The sequence below is a fragment of the Trachypithecus francoisi genome, unplaced genomic scaffold, assembly GCF_009764315.1.
Source record: "Trachypithecus francoisi isolate TF-2019V2 unplaced genomic scaffold, Tfra_2.0 Lachesis_group4, whole genome shotgun sequence".
Classification (NCBI taxonomy): Eukaryota; Metazoa; Chordata; class Mammalia; order Primates; family Cercopithecidae; genus Trachypithecus; species Trachypithecus francoisi.
Window position 1 is genome coordinate 138241609 of NW_022681469.1, and position 21147 is coordinate 138262755.

A 21147-nucleotide genomic window follows, 5' to 3' on the forward strand; every position below is an offset into this window, starting at 1 on the left:
TGCATTCATTCATTCAACAGACATTTATTAAGCATCTATAATGTGCCAGGCCCTGGGGACACAGAGCTGGAGAATGTACAGTCCCTGCCCTCAAGGAGCTCACAGTCTGGGGGACAGACATGTAAACACATGAGTTACAACGCGATGCGTGAAGTGTGTGGCAGAGGTATAACAAAGTGCTGTGGGGCACAACAGAGCGACCAATGAACTCTTCCTGGGCAGGGGTCAGGGAAGCCTTCACAGATCAGTCAATAAATACAGTGCCATGGGAGTGCCTTGCGCACCACGGGCACTCACATCTCAAATGCTGGTCCACTGGAGGCCCTTGGGCTGGGCGGGAGCAAGGCCTACTTCTGCTTCCTCAGGACAACTTCCCCACCTCTGTCCTGGGACCACCTGCCCACCTGGGCCTGCAGTGACTGAGGACACTGCTCCCACTCCAGGGGCCAGTGACAGAGAGCAGCTATACAGAGGGCCCACCCCGCGGGATCCTTGACAGGAGCTGAGACAGAACAAACTGCTGCATGTCTCCCTACCCTGGGGGTTGTGATATTCCTGGTAACATCTCTGAGCTGGTCTGTCAGGTCACTTCCTCTCTTAACACTGCTGAGGAGACTCCAAACCCTCTGTCTTTTGCTTGTCTTCTCATGTCGATTGGGCACCGGCCATTCTCAGGCACCAGGGCACAGCCCACACGGGTGCCCCATCAGACAGGGCTGCCCACAGCAGCCTCCTACACCTGAACTGGGTTTCTCTGCACACTCACAGCCGTCTCACCAGCTCAATGAGCTGCTGGATGTTTTTGTTTTGGTTCGACAGGCCATTCCTGATGTTTTCGAGTAGGCATCTCTTCAATTCAAATATGGCTTCACTGTAGGCCAAGCTCACTGCGGCCATGGGAGGTGCTCCATGCCACAGGCCAGGGATGTGCCAGATGTGCTGCTTCTCAGGGTCACAGAAGGCCAGGCCTGCCAGTGCCCGGAAGCCGTCGCTCTGTTTCTCCATCTGGGCTGCAGCCCTGCTCAGGTCACCAGGTGGATCTAGGAGCTGTCTCTTGTCTCTTGGCCTGGGGCCGGGAACAGATACATCATGAAGGTTCTGGTATACAAACTGATAGTTGGGCATGTGCCCCGTTTTTTCTAACCTCAGAAATGCATGCAGAATAGCTGCTGGAATGTCCTTGGTTTCAGCTAAGCTGATCACGGTGACATTGCTCAGTCCCATGAGCAGAGTGGCCAAGGAAGCCTCCAGCTCAAACCTGTCCCCAGCGGAGGTCAAGGCTCCACCTATCAAGCCCCCAGAGTCTATCACCAGGATGTGGTCACAGCCCAGGTCCTGGCTGAAGCCCTCGGCCACTGTGATGAGCTGCATGAAGGCCCCTCGAGGACTGCAGCTCTTCCCTGTGGCAAACCGCAGCCCAAACATGGTATTGAGGAGTGTGGACTTGCCCGTGCCCGGCACCCCGAGGGTTGACAGAACCACCAGCCTTGACCGTCTCTCCAGTCGGACGTGCAGCTCCTTCAGGAGCCCCGTGACCCAGCGAATGGGCATGCTCAGGGTGCTCCCATCGATTAGCTCCAGAGGCAGCCCTGTCAGCAGCAGCTCCGAGGCCAAGCCTGGGAAGTGGGCAAAACGCCTCTGGCCTGCTGGCAGCCTCCCCGCCTCCACAAGACAGCTCTCGGCCTCATAAAACTGTCCCATCTCCCGCAAGAAGTGTTCCACCCCCAGGGGCTCAGGCCAGAGCGGCTCCCCCAAGTCTGTGGCGCCCCCATGCTTTGGTCTCAGGGTGAGAAGTGTCTCCGGAGGCTGTCTCAGTCGTGGCTGGGCCACCCGTGCCAGGCCCCACTCCATCCACCTCAGGAAGTACTGCTTCTCACTCAAGGAGGGGCTGCTGATCCCCGAGATGAACTCCTGCACTCCCGAGGAGGGATCGTGGCTGTTCTGCTGCATTCGAAGTTCTAGCAGCCGCCGCCTCAGCTCAGCCCTGTGCTTCTCAGGGGGGTCCACAGCCCACTGGAGCTGGCAGAACTCCTTCTCCACTTGGGCTGCCTTTCTCCAGGGATCCCCCTGCAGCCTCAGCTCATCCCTTCTGTAGGCATCCGAGTCTTTGATTTTCCTGGTAATCCTCTCCATCCGGTCTTTCGCTTTCTGACACTCCTCACAGTCCTCGTCAACCTTTAGGCCGAGCTTGCGGGCTGCGTGCGCCATGTCCTCCACAGATACCCGTCTGCAGGGTGCCCGCAGCACATTCCCAACAATGGCCCGGATCCTCTTCACGAAGCTGTCGCTGTCAGTGCTGCTGACCTTCACCAGGACATGTGAGTGGTCTATTTTCAGCACAGGAATTAACTTATTCAGAAATCTCAGGTTTGTGTTGCGCTTCCCACGGTACGGACTCAGGATGAAGTAGTATTTTGTGGTTGACTCCTTCATGGAGTACAGCAATTTGTATTCCTTCTTACTGATATTGTCAGTCAATATAAACACAGCGGAGGAGATTTCTGTCAAGAGCTTAAACTGCAGCCAGTGAGACCCGATGTCACCTCTCAGGTTCAGAAAGGTCACAGGTTCTGGAAAAATGTCCAAGTCCTCTCTTCCGCTGGGAAAAAACCAGGAAATTTCTACCAACCCATCCGAAATCTCCCGGGCATTGGTGCCCAAGTTGAGGTCCCGATGCCAGAAGCAGTCCCACTGCCTGTGGCCCGGGCTGAGGACGGCGTTGAGAAGCTGGGACTTGGAGTTGCTACTGACATCCATGCGCACAAAGGCGAAGGCGGGCGCCCTGGACAGGACCACGCTGTCTTCCCGGAAGCTCCCCACGCCCCTTTGGGGCTGGGACCACCATGTCCTCACAATGCCCCGCATGGCCCACAGCAGAAATGTATGGTAGTGGTTCTCCGAGTCAGGCAACACAAGCGGGAGTGCAAACTGGCAGAGGGCCATTTTCAACACTATTTCTTGTTGCAGGAAACTGTCTGAGGAGATCAGCAGGGCACAGAGAAGGTCTAAGGGGTTCACTGGCGTATCAGGGGTGGGCAGCTCAGAAAAGGAATAAATGTCGGCAGCAAGGTCGTCAGCTGGGTCCCAGTAGATGATCTCCTCTTCCATCTGACTCTCCTTCTCCACAGGCCTGGCATCTGGGAGCACGTCCAGCACCATGGTGGTATTCCTGGCATCAGCATTGAGGGCCTGCAGCTTCCTGAGGAAATTCCAGGGCAAGTCTTTGGGAACCTGAGGGGCCCAGTTCTTCATACTGTCAAAACTGATCTGCAGAGAGTCTTGGAGGCTGAGTTTCTGGACCTGGTACGTCTCTAGGCCCAACAGTGACAGCATTTCTTGAAGCCTGCTTCTCTCCACTGTGGAAAGAAATGAAGACATAAGTGCTCACCCTGTGTTTCTGAGGTAAGGGCCAGGGAAGAGCTGGTGAGGGAGAGCCCAGCAGGATGGAGAGAGTGATGACCCCGTTCAGAGAGCAGAGTGCAGGCACAGGAGGCTCAGGGTCTGCTCAAGGCTGACCTGCGACCAAGGCAGGGCTGGAACCTGACATCAAGGTACAATAGGTACCAACCTAACCACAGATATATGTAACATTAAACAAAAGAAAGAACAGAAATAGAGAAGCTACATTTAACAATTGGAAGAGTTCTTGCAAAAGCCAGATTTCTGGTCTTTCTAGAAACCTGTAAGATCCAACATTGAGCTCCAAATTAATTGGCTACAGTTAGCAGCACATGGCTCCTAGAAGCTGAATGCAGGCCTCATCTCCCTACTGTGTCGTTTCTGTGACTCAGGGTCACTGGGAAGTTCCCACAGGAGTCATAATCACTGAATCGCTCTCTGGCTTTCTGGTTAATGCTTATTTGTTTTTTTGTTTTGTTTTGTTTTTCTCTCTACAAATAAGAGAATATTTTAAAGGAACTAGAAAGAAATCACTAAGCATAAAGAATCAGCAATGAGCCGGGCGCGGTGGCTCAAGCCTGTAATCCCAGCACTTTGGGAGGCCGAGACGGGCGGATCACGAGGTCAGGAGATCGAGACCATCCTGGCTAACACGGTGAAACCCCATCTCTACTAAAAAAATACAACAAATTAGCCGGGCGAGATGGCGGGCACCTGTAGTCCCAGCTACTCGGGAGGCTGAGGCGAGAGAATGGCGTAAACCCGGGAGGCGGAGCTTGCAGTGAGCTGAGATCCGGCCACTGCACTCCAGCCTGGGCGATAGAGCGAGACTCCGTCTCAAAAAAAAAAAAAAGAATCAGCAATGATAGCTAAACAACTGTTTTGCAAACATGAAATCAATAATGCAGGTTTTCTGTTTTTTCCCCCTTTCTTTTTTTTTAGACAGGGTCTTACCCTGTTACCCAGGCTGTAGCGCAGTGGCATGATTTCAGTTCACTGTAGCCTCAACTTCCTGGGCTCAAGAGCTCCTCCCACCTCTGCCTCCCAAGCAGCTGGGACTATAGGTGTGTGCCACCACACCCAGCTCATCCTTGTATTTTTTTGTAGAGATGGGTTTTTGCCATGTTGCCAGGGCTGGTCTCAAATCCAAACTCAAGCAATCCACCTCTCAAAGTGCTGGGATTACAGGTGTGAGCCATGGTGCCTGGCTTTAATGCAGTTTTTAATTTTAAATGTATTAAAATATTCAGTGCAGACTGTTAGTGAGTACTTATTTGCACAGATACTCAAATATCACCCTATACAATATAAAATCTTATAAGCTAGATGTTTGGAATAGTATTGCTACCTCTGAAGGTTCCATCCACCATGCCACGTCTTGGCCCAGTACCTTACTAATGTTCATGCTGCATATAATTAGTTCTCTTAAAATTTGTTGTGGGCCAGGCGCAGTGGCTCATGCCTGTAATGCCAGCATTTTGGGAGGCCGAGGCGGGCAGATCACGAGGTCAGGAGATCGAGACCATCCTGGCTAACACGGTGAAACCCCATCTCTACTAAAAACACAAAAAAATTAGCTGGGTGTGGTGACAGGCACCCGTAGTCCCAGCTACTTGGGAGACTGAGGCAGGAGAATGGCATGAACCCAGGAGGCGGAGCTTGCAGTGAGCCGAGATTGCACAGCTGCACCCCAGCCTGGGCGACACAGCAAGGCTCCATCTCAAAAAAAAAAAAAAAAAAAAACTGTTGTTGTTGTTGTCTGAGACAGTGTCTCACTCTGTCACCCAGGCTGGAATGCAATGGTATGATCACAGCTCACTGCAGCTTTGACCTCCCAGGCTCAAGTGATCCACACATCTCAGCTTCTGAAGAGCTGGGACTACAGGTGCACTAGACACTTGGCTAGTTTTTGTATGTTTTGTAGAGACGGGATTTTGCCATGTTGCTCAGGCTGGTCTTGAACTCTCTGGCTCAAGTGATCTGCCTGCCTCAGTCTACCAAAATGCTGGGATTACAGGAGTGAGCCACCGCGCTGAGTCACTTTAAATGTTAATGCATGAAACAAATACAAATTCCACTGCTCTGCAGCCTTTTTTCCAGTTTTTTTCTCAAGAGAGGAAACAACGTGTGTGATGCTGCTTTAGATGTTTAGATAAACATGAAAGGAAACACTGGGTGACCCAGCCCTCTGCCTGTTTCCCAAGAAGGTCAAGTGATGGATTCAAGACCACTTCCCATTCAACCAGCAGGACTCACAGTGCTGGACACTCTGCTCAGAGCGTTCCATAGGCAGTGCGGCCACAGGACTGCCCCACAGAACATTAGGGGACCTATGAACTTGTTACAAAAACAAAAGAACTACATGGGAAGAGTCACACTGTGGCAGAATAGGTGTACTCAGCTTTCCTAGCTCTGCCTAAATGAAACTAGGAACACTGCTTTTCTTGTCCAGACATGGAACAACTTTTTATTTTTTAAGTAGCAAGGTAGTAAAAGGCAATGGGGAAAAGACAAAGAAAACACTCCTGCCCAGTGTGTGGCCCTTGGCACGTTGTTTAGAAGCTCTGGGCCCAGGATCCGGATCAGCAAATGAAGGCATTGGACCAGATAAATGGTTTCCAAACAGGGCTGTACATTAGAATCACTTCAGGAACTTGTTAAAAAATGAAACATCTCTGGGTTTCACCTCCAAACATGCTGACTTACTACAGGCAGTGAGTATGTTGGGTGGTGGGGGACCTGGTTACTCTATGTGGTTAGCAAGTTTCCCAGGGTTTCTTTCTTTCTTTTTTTTTTTTTTTTTTTTTTTTAGCAATATTGTCAACAATGTATAAAGGGTTAATGAAGTAGGGCATCCTAAACCTGAGTGCTCTGCCTCCCCAGGTGATTTGATACAGTCAGGTGTGGGAATTGCCGGCCTAGATGATAACCCCCTTTCATAGAACAGAGAGAAAAGGCAGAGAAAATGCTTACCTGTTGGAAAATCATTGTCCTGAGCCTCATTTGTACCATCTATGGAAAAAGCAATGGAAAAATGAAGTGTCAATCAAATAATGCACCCTTGGCTGACACAAATTAATTGAAGCTAAACCTAGAACCCTTCTTTCTCACCAAGATGGCAACTTCTCCCAATTGTTCTAAATATAAAATCCCAGTTATCTGTCACTTTACCCACTCCCCGTCTAGACAATCCAATCTGTTGCCAAATCCTGTAGTTTCTACCTCCATAACGGAACTCGCAATCATCTCCTTCCATTTCTCTCCATTCCAAATCTAGAAGAAAAAAGAAACCACATACATTTAGTTTCATCAGCAAGTTAGAACCTTTCTGTCAAAAATTTCAAGTGCTCATGCCTGTAACCCCAGCACTTTAGGAGGCTGAACAGGAGTGCTTGAGTCCAGGAGTTTGAGACCAGCCTGAGCAACCAAGCAAGACCCTGGTCCACAAAGACTTTTTAAAAAACTAGGCCAGGCATGATGGCTCATGTCTGTAATCCCAGCACTTTGGGAGCCCAAGGCAGGAAGATCATTTGAGGTCAGGAGTTTGAGACCAGCCAGCCTGGCCAACATGGCGAAATCCCATCTCTACTAAAAATACAAAAATTAGCAAGGCGTGGTGGTGCATGCTTGTAATTCCAACTACTTGGGAGGCTGAAACATAAGAATTGCTTGAACCCAGGAGGCGGGGGTTGTAGTGAGCCGAGATCGGCAGAGTGAGGCTATCTCAACAACAAACAAACAAACAAACATTAGCTGGGCATGATGCCATGAGCCAATGGTCCCAGCTGAGGCAGGAAGATCACTTGAGCCTGGGAGGTCAAGGCTGCAGTAAGCTGTGGCTGCACCACACTGCATTCCAGCCTGGGCATCAGAGCAAGACCCTGTCTCAAAAAGAAAAAAACACCAAACAACAACAAAAAATGTCAAGTGACAATATGGTGGCTGATGTTTTAGTGCTATTATTGGTTTCAGTTTTTCCTATGTAAATGTAATGTCTTGCCAGCAAAAAATACATCACAAGGTAGTAATAGCTACACACAAGACAGAGATTTACTCTAGGATATATCTTTATAGAATTTTCTAAACTTTGGGAAAATAAAACATGAATAACCATAAAACTTACACAGATTAACCTTTGATTTTAGAAACTATTTAAAATGTAAGTTGATAGAAATTCCTTGACTATTTAAAAATTCAGCACCTCCTATCATGTTATTTGTATTCCAGCATAAGAAATTTTTGTAATCACTTAAAATTAAGATGTACATCAGAGCACAAATACACCAGGGTGAGGTGCAAGGGGAGAGACAGTGAGGAAGAGTTGTGACTTACAAGTAAACTGTTATTTGCCCAAAGTCTCCAAACATCATGAAATGTCCATCAACATTAATTACAGAATGTGTTTAGTGTAGTGATAGTCAGATACTTACTCCATCAACATCTTAATTACAGAATGTGTTTAGTGCAGTGATAGTCAGATACTTATGTATGAACAAAGACCTAAAACTCTAGATTTGCTTGCAAGTCCACAATATAAAGGAGAGAACAGGAGGCTTAGGAAGGAGGGAGCACGACTTTTCAGTGCATGTTTTGACTATTTTGACTTTGATCCAAGAAAAAGTAACACCTAGGTTCCAAAATTTATATATATACATACAGAGCTATTTCCCGTGTATATATATAAATTATATATGTATAATTTATATATATACACACACACACACATATATATATATATATATTTTTTTTTTTGAGACGGTGTCACACTCTGTCACCCAGGCTGGAGTGCAGTGGCGTGATCTCAGCTCACTGCAAGCTCCGCCTCCCAGGTTCACGCCATTCTCCTGCCTCAGCCTCCCTAGTAGCTGGGACTACAGGCGCCCACCACCATGCCTGGCTAATTTTTTTTGTATTTTTAGTAGAGACAGGGTTTCACCGTGTTAGCCAGGATGGTCTCGATCTCCTGGCCTCGTGATCCGCCCGCCTCAGTCTCACAAAGTGCTGGGATTACAGGCGTGAGCCACTGTACCCGGCCCCAAAATTTATATTTTTTAAGAGCTTATAAATCAAGATTCGGATATTTTCAGATTTCTGTTTTCTCATGATTTCCATGTAATCAGGTAGATAAACCTAACATTTCAGACCGCCTTCTTTGATGATGTCTCTGGGAGATGGACATGTGAAAAGCAGGAAAGATAAAAAAAGAAAATGGGGTCCAGGAAGCATGAGAAGATCAGAGAAGGCACAAGATCCACACACATCAACCACAATGCCAAGCAGTCCAAAGATTACATTATTCAAGTGAGGAAAAGCCATCAGAACAAATTCTCCAAGGAATCCAAAATGCCATATGAGGAGAGAAAATAAAGAAGAGAACGGGAAAGTCTAAAGATGCCAGGGATAGGGTTGGGGTGGTTCTGAGAGTAGTTTTAAGCCGGAGTCAGGACTAACCTCCAGACCCAGAGAAAATAGGGCCTTGCTTGGTTAGGGGTGGGAAATAGCTCTGATGTGGATTTAATAGGTGGATGAAGTCAAGCATGCACAAAGTAGCCAAAGACTGAAGGTTACCAAACTAAGGAAACCACTGACTAGGGCTGGGAGAGAGCCTGATGTTCTGCAGCCATCAGCAGATTATAGGGCAGGGGGAAGAGGAGGCAGCACGGCTCTAGGCAAAGACACAAAACAGCAAACATGGGGGGCCAGTGAGGGCTCAGCTCCATGAGCCAAGGTCTCCACTATACTTCACATTGGGCAGGAAGTGACCTAAGGATGAGATAAGCTCTGACTCTGGGAGTACTGGGTTCACATGGAATACAGGACAGAGGATAGGCCAGGCCCTACCACCATGGGGAGCCCAGGAAGAACTGTTATGAGCCCACTGTTGGAGAACTCCAAGTAAGGCAATTAAAACCATTTTCAGGCCAGGTGGGGTGGCTCATATCTGTAATCACAGCAATTTGGGAGGACAACGCAGGAAGATCGCTTGAGTTCAGGAATTCGAGACCAGCCTGGGCACAATAGCAAGACCCTCATCTCTACAAAAAGTTTTTTGAAAAATTAGTTGGGTACAGTGGCTCACACCTGTAGTCCTAGGCACTTGGGAGGCTGAGGCAGGAGAATCCCTTGAGGCCAGGAAGTCAAGGCTGCAGTGAGCTACGATGGCCACCACTGCACTCCGGCCTGAGTGATGGAGTGAGACAAAAATAGAATGAGCTATGAAGTGGAATCTTCAGAAGTGAGTAAGATAAATAAATTATATAGTGTGACTACATAAAGTATAAACCAGGCAAAGCTAACCTATCCTTTTAGAAGTCCGGATAATGACAGACGAGAGGTGAAGTGACTGGAAAGGGCCTTTGGGGGCATGGGTTTTCTTCAGCTTCTCGATCTGGTTTCTGGCTTGCATAGGTAAGTAAGTTCATGTTTGTGAATATTTCTAAAGCTATTATTCGGAGTACTTTTCTGAATGTATAGTATACTTTTTTTTTTTTTTTAAGACAGACGCCCACGCTGGAGTGCAGTGGTATGATCTCGGCTCACTGTAACCTCCACCTCCCAGGTTCAAGTGATTCTACTGCCTCAGCCTCCTGAGTAGCTGAGACTACAGGCGCCCACCATCCCACCCAGCTAATTTTTGTATTTTTAGTAGAGATGGGGTTTCATCACGTTGGTCAGGCTGGTCTCAAACTCCTGGCCTCAAGTGATCTGCCTGCCTCAGCCTCCCAAAGTGCTGGGATAACAGGCATGAGCCACTGCACCTGGCCTGTATAGTATACTTTAATACAACTTGTTTTTAATCCTATAGGCTTAAAACCTTGCTTTAAGTCTTTAAAATTAAGCATATGCTCAAGAGGAACTCACATAACTCATGAAGAAGAAGAGCTATAAAGAATAACCATGGGAGGTTTATTCAGTAGAGACATTAAAGTTTGGGGAAGAGCCAGTGTCTCTGTGCCTTGGTTTCCTCAAATGAAACAGGGATTGATAAGTATCTTAGAGGTTATTGTTAAAAGTAATTAAGACAACCTAGCTCACAATAAGCATCCAATAAGGCCATTCCCTCTCCTCGCCCCATCCCCATGCTTTCTTTCCCATTTGTCTAGAACAACGCTCTCCAAGGGAACCTCCCAAGATGAAGTTCTCCATCTGCAATGTCCAAACTGCAGCCGCTCACCATGCAGGCTGCTGAGCAAATACAGCTAGAGTACTTAAGAGCTGAAGTTTTAATTCTGTTTAATTTTAAACAATGTGGAGTGGTTACTGTGTTGAATAGCATAATTCTAGATGTGGAGAAACTAAAGGGCTTTGGGCAATTACTGCTTTATCCCAATTCTGCTATAAGTCTTGACCAACTGGCCAATAATCCCGATGGTGCCTACCTTCCAGAATTTAAGTTCCATGAAGGGCTTTGAGCCTTTTCATTTACTATTGTTTACAATATCCCAATGCTCAAAACAATGTTAGTACATGGTAATAAGTACTCAAAAAATATTTGTTTGAATGAATAAAATAGTGATTTTTTCCATAGAGACGGGGTCTCACTATGTTGTGCAGGTTGGTCTCAAACTCCTGGGTTCAAGCGATTCTCTTGCCTTGGCCTCCCAAAATACTGGGATTACAGGTGTGAGCCACTGTATCCAGCCTAAAATAAAACTGTATTAACCAAAACTTATTTGCATATTTTTGTGGATTTTTGTTTTTGCATAACTCTATTAATATCCAATAGAACACATTCTCTTTTTTCTTTGGCAGTTAAAACATAGTTTATTTTTTAGCACATTCATTTTAAGAAGAACGTAATTTATGAAAGATATATCTAAAATGAGCTACTGGCTGGGCACAATGGCTCACGCCTGTAATCCCAGCACTTTGGGAGGCTGAGGCAGGTGGATCACCTGAGGTAAGGAGTTCGAGACCAGCCTGGCCAACATGGTGAAACTCATCTCTACTAAAAATATAAAAAATTAGCTGTGCGTAGTGGCACATGCCTGTAATCCCAGCTACTTGGGAGGCTGAGGCAGGAGAATCACTTGAACCCAGGAGGTGGAGGTTGCAGTGAGATGAGATCACGCCACTGTATTCCAGCCTGGGCAACAAAGGCGAAACTCGGTCTCAAAAAATAAAAGAAAATATAAAATAAAATAATAAAAGAAAATATAAAACAAAATAAAATGAGTTAGTAAGAGAACTAAAGATATCTGGAGCGTGGCCACCGTACCTTAAAGGTGAATTTACAAAGGGTGGTGTTACAGTACAGCCCCACCCCCAAATCCTCAGAGAAAGAAAAACCAGCCTGTATCGATCACAACCAGGAAGACTACAAGCCCCAGTGTGCTCTGGGACAATCCCAATTCATACCTGTTTTCCCAACATTACATCCCTTTCACTCTCAGAAGTACCCACTTTAGAAGATAAACTATACAGTCACCTTAACTATGACCTACAATGGCTGTTATGCTAAAATTGGGGTAATGTGTTTCTGTTAAATTGTGTCATAATCACTTGTATAACTGAATCCTGGGAACACTTACTCCATTTTCTGGAATAAAGTGTTGCTCATAAAAAAACAAACAAAAAACACTATTTTGAATATATGAAGAATGCTTAGAAGAGCCTTAGATGGAATCTTCTTGTAAAAGGAAAAATAAAAGCCTTAAGCTTATTTATTTTTGAGGTGCACAATCCCAAGTCCAGGGAGAGGCTGGAACCCAGAATCCCAAGGGGACAGGAGAAGTACTTCAGCTCCAGAGTGGGCCCACATCCAGTTCATCCAACTTTACCTGCAATGGCCACAGCTGTTCGTCTCTCTGATGCTTTTATTTCTGGGGCTACTTCTCCCAAATCTGAATGCCTGAAACAATTTCAGAAGAAAATTATAATTAAAGTAACGGAATACCACTTTCACCTATCAAACTGGCCGCATATAAAATCTCTTGGAGAGCTTTTAAAAACTATAAACCCTGGGTCACACCCCAGATCCATGAAACCAGAATCTCTGGGAGCTGGTCCTGGGTATCACTGCTTTTAAAAGTGCCCTCAATGATTCTGATATGCACCCACAGTTGAGAAACACTGGTCTAGAAAACCAGCACTCTCCAAAACTTCTGGCCAGAGCACAAATACAGCCATTCAGAAAGACAGAAAAATATACATACCCTTTGCCCAGTAATTCCACTTCTATCCTAAGGAAATAATTAAGATTTAGTTACAAAGATGTTGATGCCAGCTTTATATATAATAGCGAAAACTGATGCCTTTTAAAATCAAAGTGCAATAGCGGAATTATGGTTGAATTCTGCAGCCATTACAAAATACACTATGGATTTCTCTTGTGGACAGAAAGATGCTGGATGAGATGTTAGGGAAAGATGCTTTGTTAATTAGTCAGGGGAAAGTCAGGTTACAGAAAAGTATACATACTATGACTACAATTTAATAAAATTGTGTATATTTATCTACAGGTATATATACAGAACTCTAGAAGAATGTTCATCTGAAGTTAACACTGTGGTCTGGAAGGGGTGATCCTGAATTATTTTAAGTAGCTATGATAAGTGTAGTCTAATTAAGAATGAACTATTTTAGGCGGCGTGGTGGCTCATGCCTGCAATTCCAGCACTTTAGAAGGCCGAGGTGGGTGGATTACTTGAGGTCAGGAGTTCAAGACCAGCCTGACCAATGTGGTGAAACCCTGTCTCTACTGAAAATATAAAAATTAGCCAGGCGTGGTGGCAGGTGCCTGTAATCCTAGCTACTTGGGAGGCTAAGGCAGGAGAATCACTTGAACCTAGAAGGCAGAGTTGTAGTGAGCTGAGATTGCCCACTGCACTCCAGTCTGGGTGACAAGAACAAAACTCCGTCTCAAAAAAAACAACACAACAAAACTATTTTAGATGTATCACAGGAATGAGCAAATGAGTAAATGTATTGATTCTGCCAGGAGCCAGGGTGCTAGCTAACTGTTCAAGAAAGGACATACAAACAGAATGGAGAGTTACAGCAGAACTTGCAGAGGCGCAATGGAACTGGAGGCACTTATGTGAACTGTGATTTCTATATGCATGTCTATGTGTATATGCGTGTAAGTGTGTAGATGTAGGTGCGCACACATATCTCTGTGTGTATACGAGTGTACACATGCACCTATTTCCTAACTGTCCATGGAAAGGGCCAAGAAGCAAAGACACTGTTATGGCAATGGGCATGCCTAGCACCCTTTAATACCTTCCATGCTAAAAGAAAATGGACTCCTTAGAGATCCTGAATGATGGCTGGGGCAAGCAAAGAACAGGAGGAGCCTGAGCATCTTATTTCAGAAAGTAAGGAAATGCTCGAAAACGTGATGGTCACAGGAGCTAGCCTGAGGAACCCTCACTGGTCAAATCTAGGACAATGTGAGCACAAACATAAACACAGTAACTGATTTAAAACCATCGAAAACCAGCAATTAGTGAGTCCACACAGATAATAAATACATGGGCAGAAAGAGAAGGCTCTCTTGCTCACATCAGAACATGAAATGTGGAGGGGGATGCTGCAGTCAGAATAGTATCATTTTAGAGCAGGGCGTAGTGACTCGTGACTGTAATTCCAGCATTTGGGAGGCCAGAGCAAGAGGATCACTTGAGCCCAGGAGTTCAAGACTAGCCTGGGCAACATGGCAAACCCCCATCTCAACAAAAAATAATGAGCCACTGCACCCTACAGCCAGTAATTTTAAAAATTATAACACCAGCCAATCTGTCAACTTGGGCTCCAGCCTGCTTCTAAGCCTTGCTGAGTTTCCTGTCTGTGCAACAGGCGGAGTCAGACCAAGATGGCAGAGAACAGCACTTCCAACGGCCCTACTCAGGGGCAAGGGAGCTCTCTGCAATGCAGTTTTTGAAAATTACTAATATCACTATATATTTGTTTCTGATTCCAAAAATAAGATACACACAAAATACAAGAAAGTATCATAAAAATGCTTTCCTGTCATATGTTTGAAAATTATACCCTATGTTAATCTGTCCTCTCCTCCTCTGAATCTGCTTCCATTGCTCTAGCCCATTCTGTTAACAGGTAGAAGACTAGTGCATTTGCATGCCCCAATTTATCCCCTGATGACCAATGGCTCTTTAGTTTCATCTTCTTCTTCTTAAGGGCCCACCCTGGCCCTTAATTAGCATATTTACTGTACACACCCTACTTCCCTATTAACTTAGAATCATGACCCTTTCCCCATATCCTTCACAATGCTGAAAAGCATTCTACTTTTATTACTGGAAACAATTTTTAAAAGCTAAATATTCTCTTTGTATTCAGAATACAGTCAGAACACAGGAAATAGCCAAGGTCCTCAAGCCCCCAGGGTGTGGTGTCAGACACTGCCTGGGGCCACCTGCAGCAGCTGCTCACCTTCCCTCCTCTGGGCACTACCCCACACAGACATCTCTCCAGTGCAGCGGTGACCTGATCGCCACCCTCAGGGTCCAGGGTGTCCACATCTCCTCACTAAGTTAGCCAGTGGACGGGCTAGTTTGTTGTCTGGCAGAATCAAGTCCATGACCAACACCAGGGCAGCCACGCCATAAATGGCATGTAGCTGAACCCTGCTTCCGGCAGGTCTGCTGATGGTTCACTGCTCATTGTGGAGGCCATCTGTCTTGCTGACCGTCTAGCCACAGAAGACAGTGCGGGGTTAACTTTCCTTGTCTTCTCATTTTTCCTTTTTCATTTCCTTCTTTTTTTCTAACTGCCCAGCAGATCTTAGGAGCTTTTTTGCTAAAACCTGGAGATTCTGATTTACCAGACCTGGGTGTTCAGCACATAAGAAATTATCAACTAGGGAAGTCACACCTTTGTTTTTCTGTTGACCTACCTCAGAATATGGCACTCCCTGGACAGTCCATCCATGCCCAGAGTAGATAGGGCAAACCATGTGGGCAGAATCCAAGTTTTGTTCTAGATCAATCACTAATTTCTAGCAACAAAACTGGTTCCTCTGCTGGATGGTGCCCATAAAACAAGATGGCATAGGAAAACAATTCTGAACAAGGTGAGCACTAGACAAATACAGGTACAATTACTCACTGTATTATAATCAACAATATATTTTTAAATGTGGAGTCCTAATTACGGAAAAGGAGTCAGGCTGGTGGGACCAAGGGAAAGCAAAGAGAAAGCACATAAGCTGTAAGTCTGCCTTTCTTTATGGTCCAGGACACACAATCCTCCTGCATACATAAGTCACAATCTTCCTGCACCCAGCTAACTTCAGACCCTCGGCTGATAGAAAAATGCAAATTAGCTCACTGCAACCTTGGTGTTATCAGTACTGCACATAGCTCTCTCCAGAAAACAGCACAAGCACCATCCTATAAAATCCACAGCAAGCCTTTGTCTCCTCACAGTCAGCTCTTTTCTTGCTGACTTGCCCACTGCTTTCTTGCAACATAATTTCATACTTGTGATTCTTATGCCTCAGCCATCCAAGTAGTTGGGATTACAGCATGCAGCTACCACACCTGGCTACTTTTTGTATTTTTTTCCTCGAGACAGTCTTGTTCTGTCTCCCAGGCTGGAGTGCAGTGGCGCGATCTCGATCTCGGCTCACTGCAACCTATGCCTCCGGGTTCAAGCAATTCTCCTGCCTCAGCCTCCTGAGTAGCTGGGATTACAGGCATGTGCCACCACGCCCGGCTAATTTTTGTATTTTTAGTAGAGACAGGGTTTCATCATGTTGGTCAGGCTGGTCTTGAGCTCCTGACATCATGATCTGCCTGCCTCGGCCTCCCAAAGTGCTGGGATTACAGGTGTGAGCCACCGCGACCGCCTCCAATTTTTTTTTTTTTAACTCACCAGTTTGTGGTTCCTTTGACAGGAACCACAGGAAACTAATACAGTGTATGTGTGGCTTGACAGCTACACCAGCTTCCACCTCTGTCTTTACGTGGCTTTCTTCCCTCTGGGTCTCTTTTCCATTTCTTGTAAGAATATTAGTCTTATTATATGTGAACCCACCCTAATCCACTGTGAACTCATTTTAACTAATCACATAAAATTTTTTAGAAATCACATCCTATCTCCAAAAAAGATCACAACCACCGCACTGGGGGTTAGGATTTCAACATTCCTTCTAGGGGGACACAATTCAACACACAAGAAGATCTAAGCCAAAAATGGGGTGGGGTATCCCACCTCTAGAGAGTGACCACATGTTTAGGAAAAATTAAGACTTCCTGGAGAAGAAAAGGAGAAATAAAGTATTTCCCAGACAAGTAAAAACTAAAGGAATGCATCACCACTAGACTCAGCCTACAAGAAGTGTTTAAGGGAATGTTATATCTGAAAGCAAACAAATGGTTCTGCCACCATGAAAAAACAGGAAAGTAAAACCGGGCATTCCAGCCTGGGCAAGTGAACGAGGCCCCTATCTCTACAAAAAAATAAAATAAAGCTCAGTATGATGGTTTATACCTATAATCCCAGCACTTTGGGAGGCCAATGTGGGAGGATCCCTTCATTCCAGGAGTTTGAGAGTGGCCTGGACAACATAGCAAGATGTCGTCTCTCCAAAAATAGTAATAATAAAAAAGTCAGGTGTGGTGGCAGGCAGGTACCTGTAGTCCCAGCTACTCAGGAGGCTGAGGTGAGAGGATCACCTGAGCCCTGGAAGGTCAAGACTGCAGTGAACCATGACTGTACTGTTGCACTTGAGCCTAGGAGATAGAGCATGATTGTCTTGAAAAAAATATGTATTTTTTTAAAGTAAAATAAAATAAAAAAATTAGCTGGGCATGGTGCATACAACTGTAGTCCCAGCTACTCAGGAGGCTGAGGTGGGAGGATTGCTTGAGCCTGGGACATCCAGGGTACTGTAGGCAGTGACTGTACCATTGTGCTCCAACTAAATGGATTAAAATGAGACCCAACTCTATGTTGTCTACAAGAAACTCACTTCACCTATAAAGACACATACAGACTGAAAGTAAAAGGACAAAAAGGCTGGGTGCAGTGGCTCACGCCTATAATTCCAGCACTTTGGGAGGCCAAGGTAGGAGGATCACTTGAGGTCAGGAGTTCAAGACCAGCCTGGCCAACATGGTGAAACCCCATCTCTACTAAAAATATAAAAATTAGCCAGGCGTGGTGGCACAGGCCTGTAATTCCAGCTACTTGGGAGGCTGAGGCAGGAGAATCGCTTGAACCCAGGAGGGGGAGGTTGCACTAAGCTGAGATCATACCACTGCTCTCCAGCCTGGGAGACACAGTGAGACTCCATCTCACACAAAAAGAAAAGAAAGTAAAGGGACGAAAAAAAAATATTCCATGTAAATGGAAACCAAAATATGCAGGAGTAGCGATACTTATATCAGACAAAATAGACTTTACATGAAAAAACAAAGACAAAGAAGGTCATTATATAATGATAAAGGGATCAATTCAGCAAGAGGATATAACAATTGTAAATATATATGCATCTAATACTGTAGCAACCAGATATATAAAACAAATATTAGACCTAAAGAGAGAAATGCCAATACAATAATAGCTGGAGAATTCAATACCCATTTTCAGCATTGCAAATCATCTAGACAGAAAATCAACAAAGCAACATCAGATTTAACTGTACTATAGACCAAATAGACCCAGACATTTACAGAACATTTCATCCAGAAGCTTCAAAATATACATTCTTCTCACCAGCACACAGCACACTCTCCAGGATAGACCCATGTGGTGGCCACAAAACAAATCAACTAAATTTTTAAATTTTAATTTTTTGAGACACTGTCATTCTGTTGCCCAGGCTGATGTGCAGTAGTACCATCTGAGCTCACTGCAACCTCCACCACCAGGGCTCAAGCAACCCTCCCACCTCAGCCTCCCGAGTAGCTGGAACTAACTACAGGTACATGCCACCATGCCCAGCTAATTTTTTTTTCTTTTTTTAAGAGATGGGGTTTTGCCATGTTGCCCAGGCTGGTCTCAAACTCCTGGACTCAAACAATCTACCTGTCTCGGTCTCCCAAAATGCTGTGATTACAGGCATGAGCCACTGTGCCAGGCCAATACATTTTTTAAAAATCAAAATCATATTGGCCAGGCACGGTGGCTCAAGCCTGTAATCCCAGCACTTTGGGAGGCCGAGACGGGCAGATCACGAGGTCAGGAGATCGAGACCATCCTGGCTAACACGGTGAAACCCCGTCTCTACTAAAAAATACAAAAAACTAGCCAGGCCAGGTGGCGGGCGCTTGTAGTCCCAGGTACTAGGGAGGCTGAGGCAGGAGAATGGCGTAAACCTGGGAGGCGGAGCTTGCAGTGAGCTGAGATCCAGCCACTGCACTCCAGCCTGGGCAACAGAGCGAGACTCCATCTCAAAAAAAAAAAAATCAAAATCATATCAAGTGTCTTCTCAGATCACAAGGGAATAAAACTAGAAATCAATAATGAGAACTCTGGGACTGGGATTGGTGGCTCATGCCTGTAATTACAGCACTTTGGAAGGCTGAGGCAGGAGGATTGCTTGAGCTATGAGTTTGAGAACAAGCCTAGGGAACAGAAAAAGACTTCATTTCTACAAAAAATTGGAAAATTCAGCCAACCATAGTGGCTCACACCTGTGGTCCCAGCTACTTGAGAGGCTGAGGTGGGGAAATTGCTTGAGGCCGGGAGGTTGAGGCTGAATAAGCTGTGATCACACCACTGCACTCCAGCCTGGGTGACAGAGCAAGACTCTGTCTCAAATTTAAACAAAAAGACACAGACAAAGGGACTATGTCAAACTAAAAGGCTTCTGCACAGCAAAGGAAACGGCCATCAGAGTGAAGAGACAACCTGCAGAATGGGGGAAAATATTTGTACATTATTCATCTAATAATGACTGATATCTAGAGTACACAAGGAACTCAATTCAATAGCAAAAAAATAATAATTTGACTAAAAAGTAGGCAAAGGATCAAACAGGCATCCCTCAAAAGACATATATATGGCCAAGAAATAAACAAAAAAAAATGCTCGGCCGGGCACGGTGGCTCAAGCCTGTAATCCCAGCACTTTGGGAGGCCGAGACGGGCGGATCACGAAGTCAGGAGATCGAGACCATCCTGGCTAACACGGTGAACCCCGTCTCTACTAAAAAAATACAAAAATCTAGCCGGGCGAGGTGGTGGGTGCCTGTAGTCCCAGCTAGTCGGGAGGCTGAGGCAGGAGAATGGCATAAACCCAGGAGGCGGAGCTTGCAGTGAGCTGAGATCCGGCCACTGCACTCCAGCCTGGGCGACAGAGCGAGACTCCGTCTCAAAAAAAAAAAAAAAAAAAAAAAGCTCAACATCCCTAATCAACAAGGAAATGCAAATCAAAATCATAAAAAAAGATATGATATTCCAGTTAGTGTGGCTATTATAAAAAAAAACCTGTAATCTCAGTACTTCCGGAGGCCAAGGTGAGTGGATTGTGAGTCCAAGAGTTCAAGACCAGCTTTGCTGGCATGGCAAAACCCTGTCTCTACTAAAAATATAAAAATTAGCTGGGCGTGGTGGCACACACCCTGTAGTCCCAGCCACTCAGGTGGCTGACGCATGAGAATCACTTGAACCCAGGAGGCAGAGGTTGCAGTGATGTGACATCATGGCACTATACTCCAGCCTGGATTACAGGGCGAGACTCTGTCTCAAAAAACAAACAAACAAATAAACAAAACCAATGCTGGTAAGAATGTGGAGTAAAGAAAATTCTTATACACTGTGGGAATGTAAGTTAGTACAACCTTTATGGAAAACCTCTATGGAGGTTTCTCAAAAACTAAAAAAAAAAACTAGCATGTGATTCAGCAATCCCACTACTATTTGTCCAAAGGAAAGGAAATCTGTATGTCAAAGGAATATCTGCACCCATGTTTAATATAGCACTATTCACAATAGCCAAGATAGGGAACCAATGTACCTGTCTATCAACATATAAACTGATCAAGAGCATGTGGTATAGATGTACAGGAACACTATTCAGCCATAAAAAAGAATGGAATTATATCCTGTGTGGCAACACAGATGAGCCTGGAGAAAAGACAAACAGACAAATATTGCATGTTCTCATTTATATGCGGGAGCTAAGAAAAAAATTGAGTGAAGGAAAGTATAGAGTAGAATTGTGGTTATTAGAGACTGGAATGCATGGGAGAGGGGAGGATAGGGAGAGGTTGGTTAAGATACAAAATTACACTGGGTGTGGTGGCTCACGCCTGAAATCCCAGCACTTTGGGAGGCTGAGGCAGGTGGATCACGAGGTCAGGAGTTTGAGACCAGCCTGACCAACATGGTGAAACCCCATCTCTGCTAAAAATACAAAAATTAGCTGGGTGTGGTGGCACACACCTGTAACCCCAGCTACTTAGGAGGCTGAGGCAGAAGAACTGCTTGAACTCGGGAGGCGGAGATTGCAGGGAGCAAGATTGCGCCACGGCACTCCAGCCTAGGTGACAGAGCGAGACTGTCTCAAAAAAAAAAAAAAAAGATACAAAATACAGCTAGATAGGATAGGAGGAATGAGTTCTGGTGCTCTGCAATTCTGTAGGGTGAATATGGTTAACTACAATTTATTACATACTATAGTGTCAAAAAGCTAGAAGACAGAAAGGTTAGTACCGTGTAAGCTTCCCCATACAATGGAAAATAGGGCTTTAAAACACAGGCTTAATCCTCCAAGAGCTTACATTACCATTAGGTTAGAGAGAGAGGGGATCACTCACCACACAAACACTAAACA

The 21147-nt window shown here is 45.5% G+C and overlaps 1 protein-coding gene across 5 annotated transcripts in view; it reads right to left on the bottom strand.

Moving 5' to 3' along the window:
- The window catches only part of LOC117073288 (up-regulator of cell proliferation), a 48226-nt gene continuing 27079 nt past the window's right edge, over positions 1 to 21147 (bottom strand). For 2 of the 5 annotated variants that reach the window (XM_033193976.1, XM_033193980.1), the window contains exons 2-6: positions 12555 to 12581; positions 12180 to 12250; positions 6622 to 6672; positions 6373 to 6411; positions 1 to 3356 (exon numbers count right to left, since the gene is read on the bottom strand). In XM_033193976.1, the coding sequence (XP_033049867.1) occupies positions 763 to 3356; positions 6373 to 6411; positions 6622 to 6672; positions 12180 to 12250; positions 12555 to 12581 (2782 nt within the window). In that variant the 3' untranslated portion in view covers positions 1 to 762. The remainder of the gene's footprint in view (positions 3357 to 6372; positions 6412 to 6621; positions 6673 to 12179; positions 12251 to 12554; positions 12582 to 21147) is intronic. The other 3 variants (XM_033193978.1, XM_033193979.1, XM_033193977.1) reach the window with 3 other exon arrangements.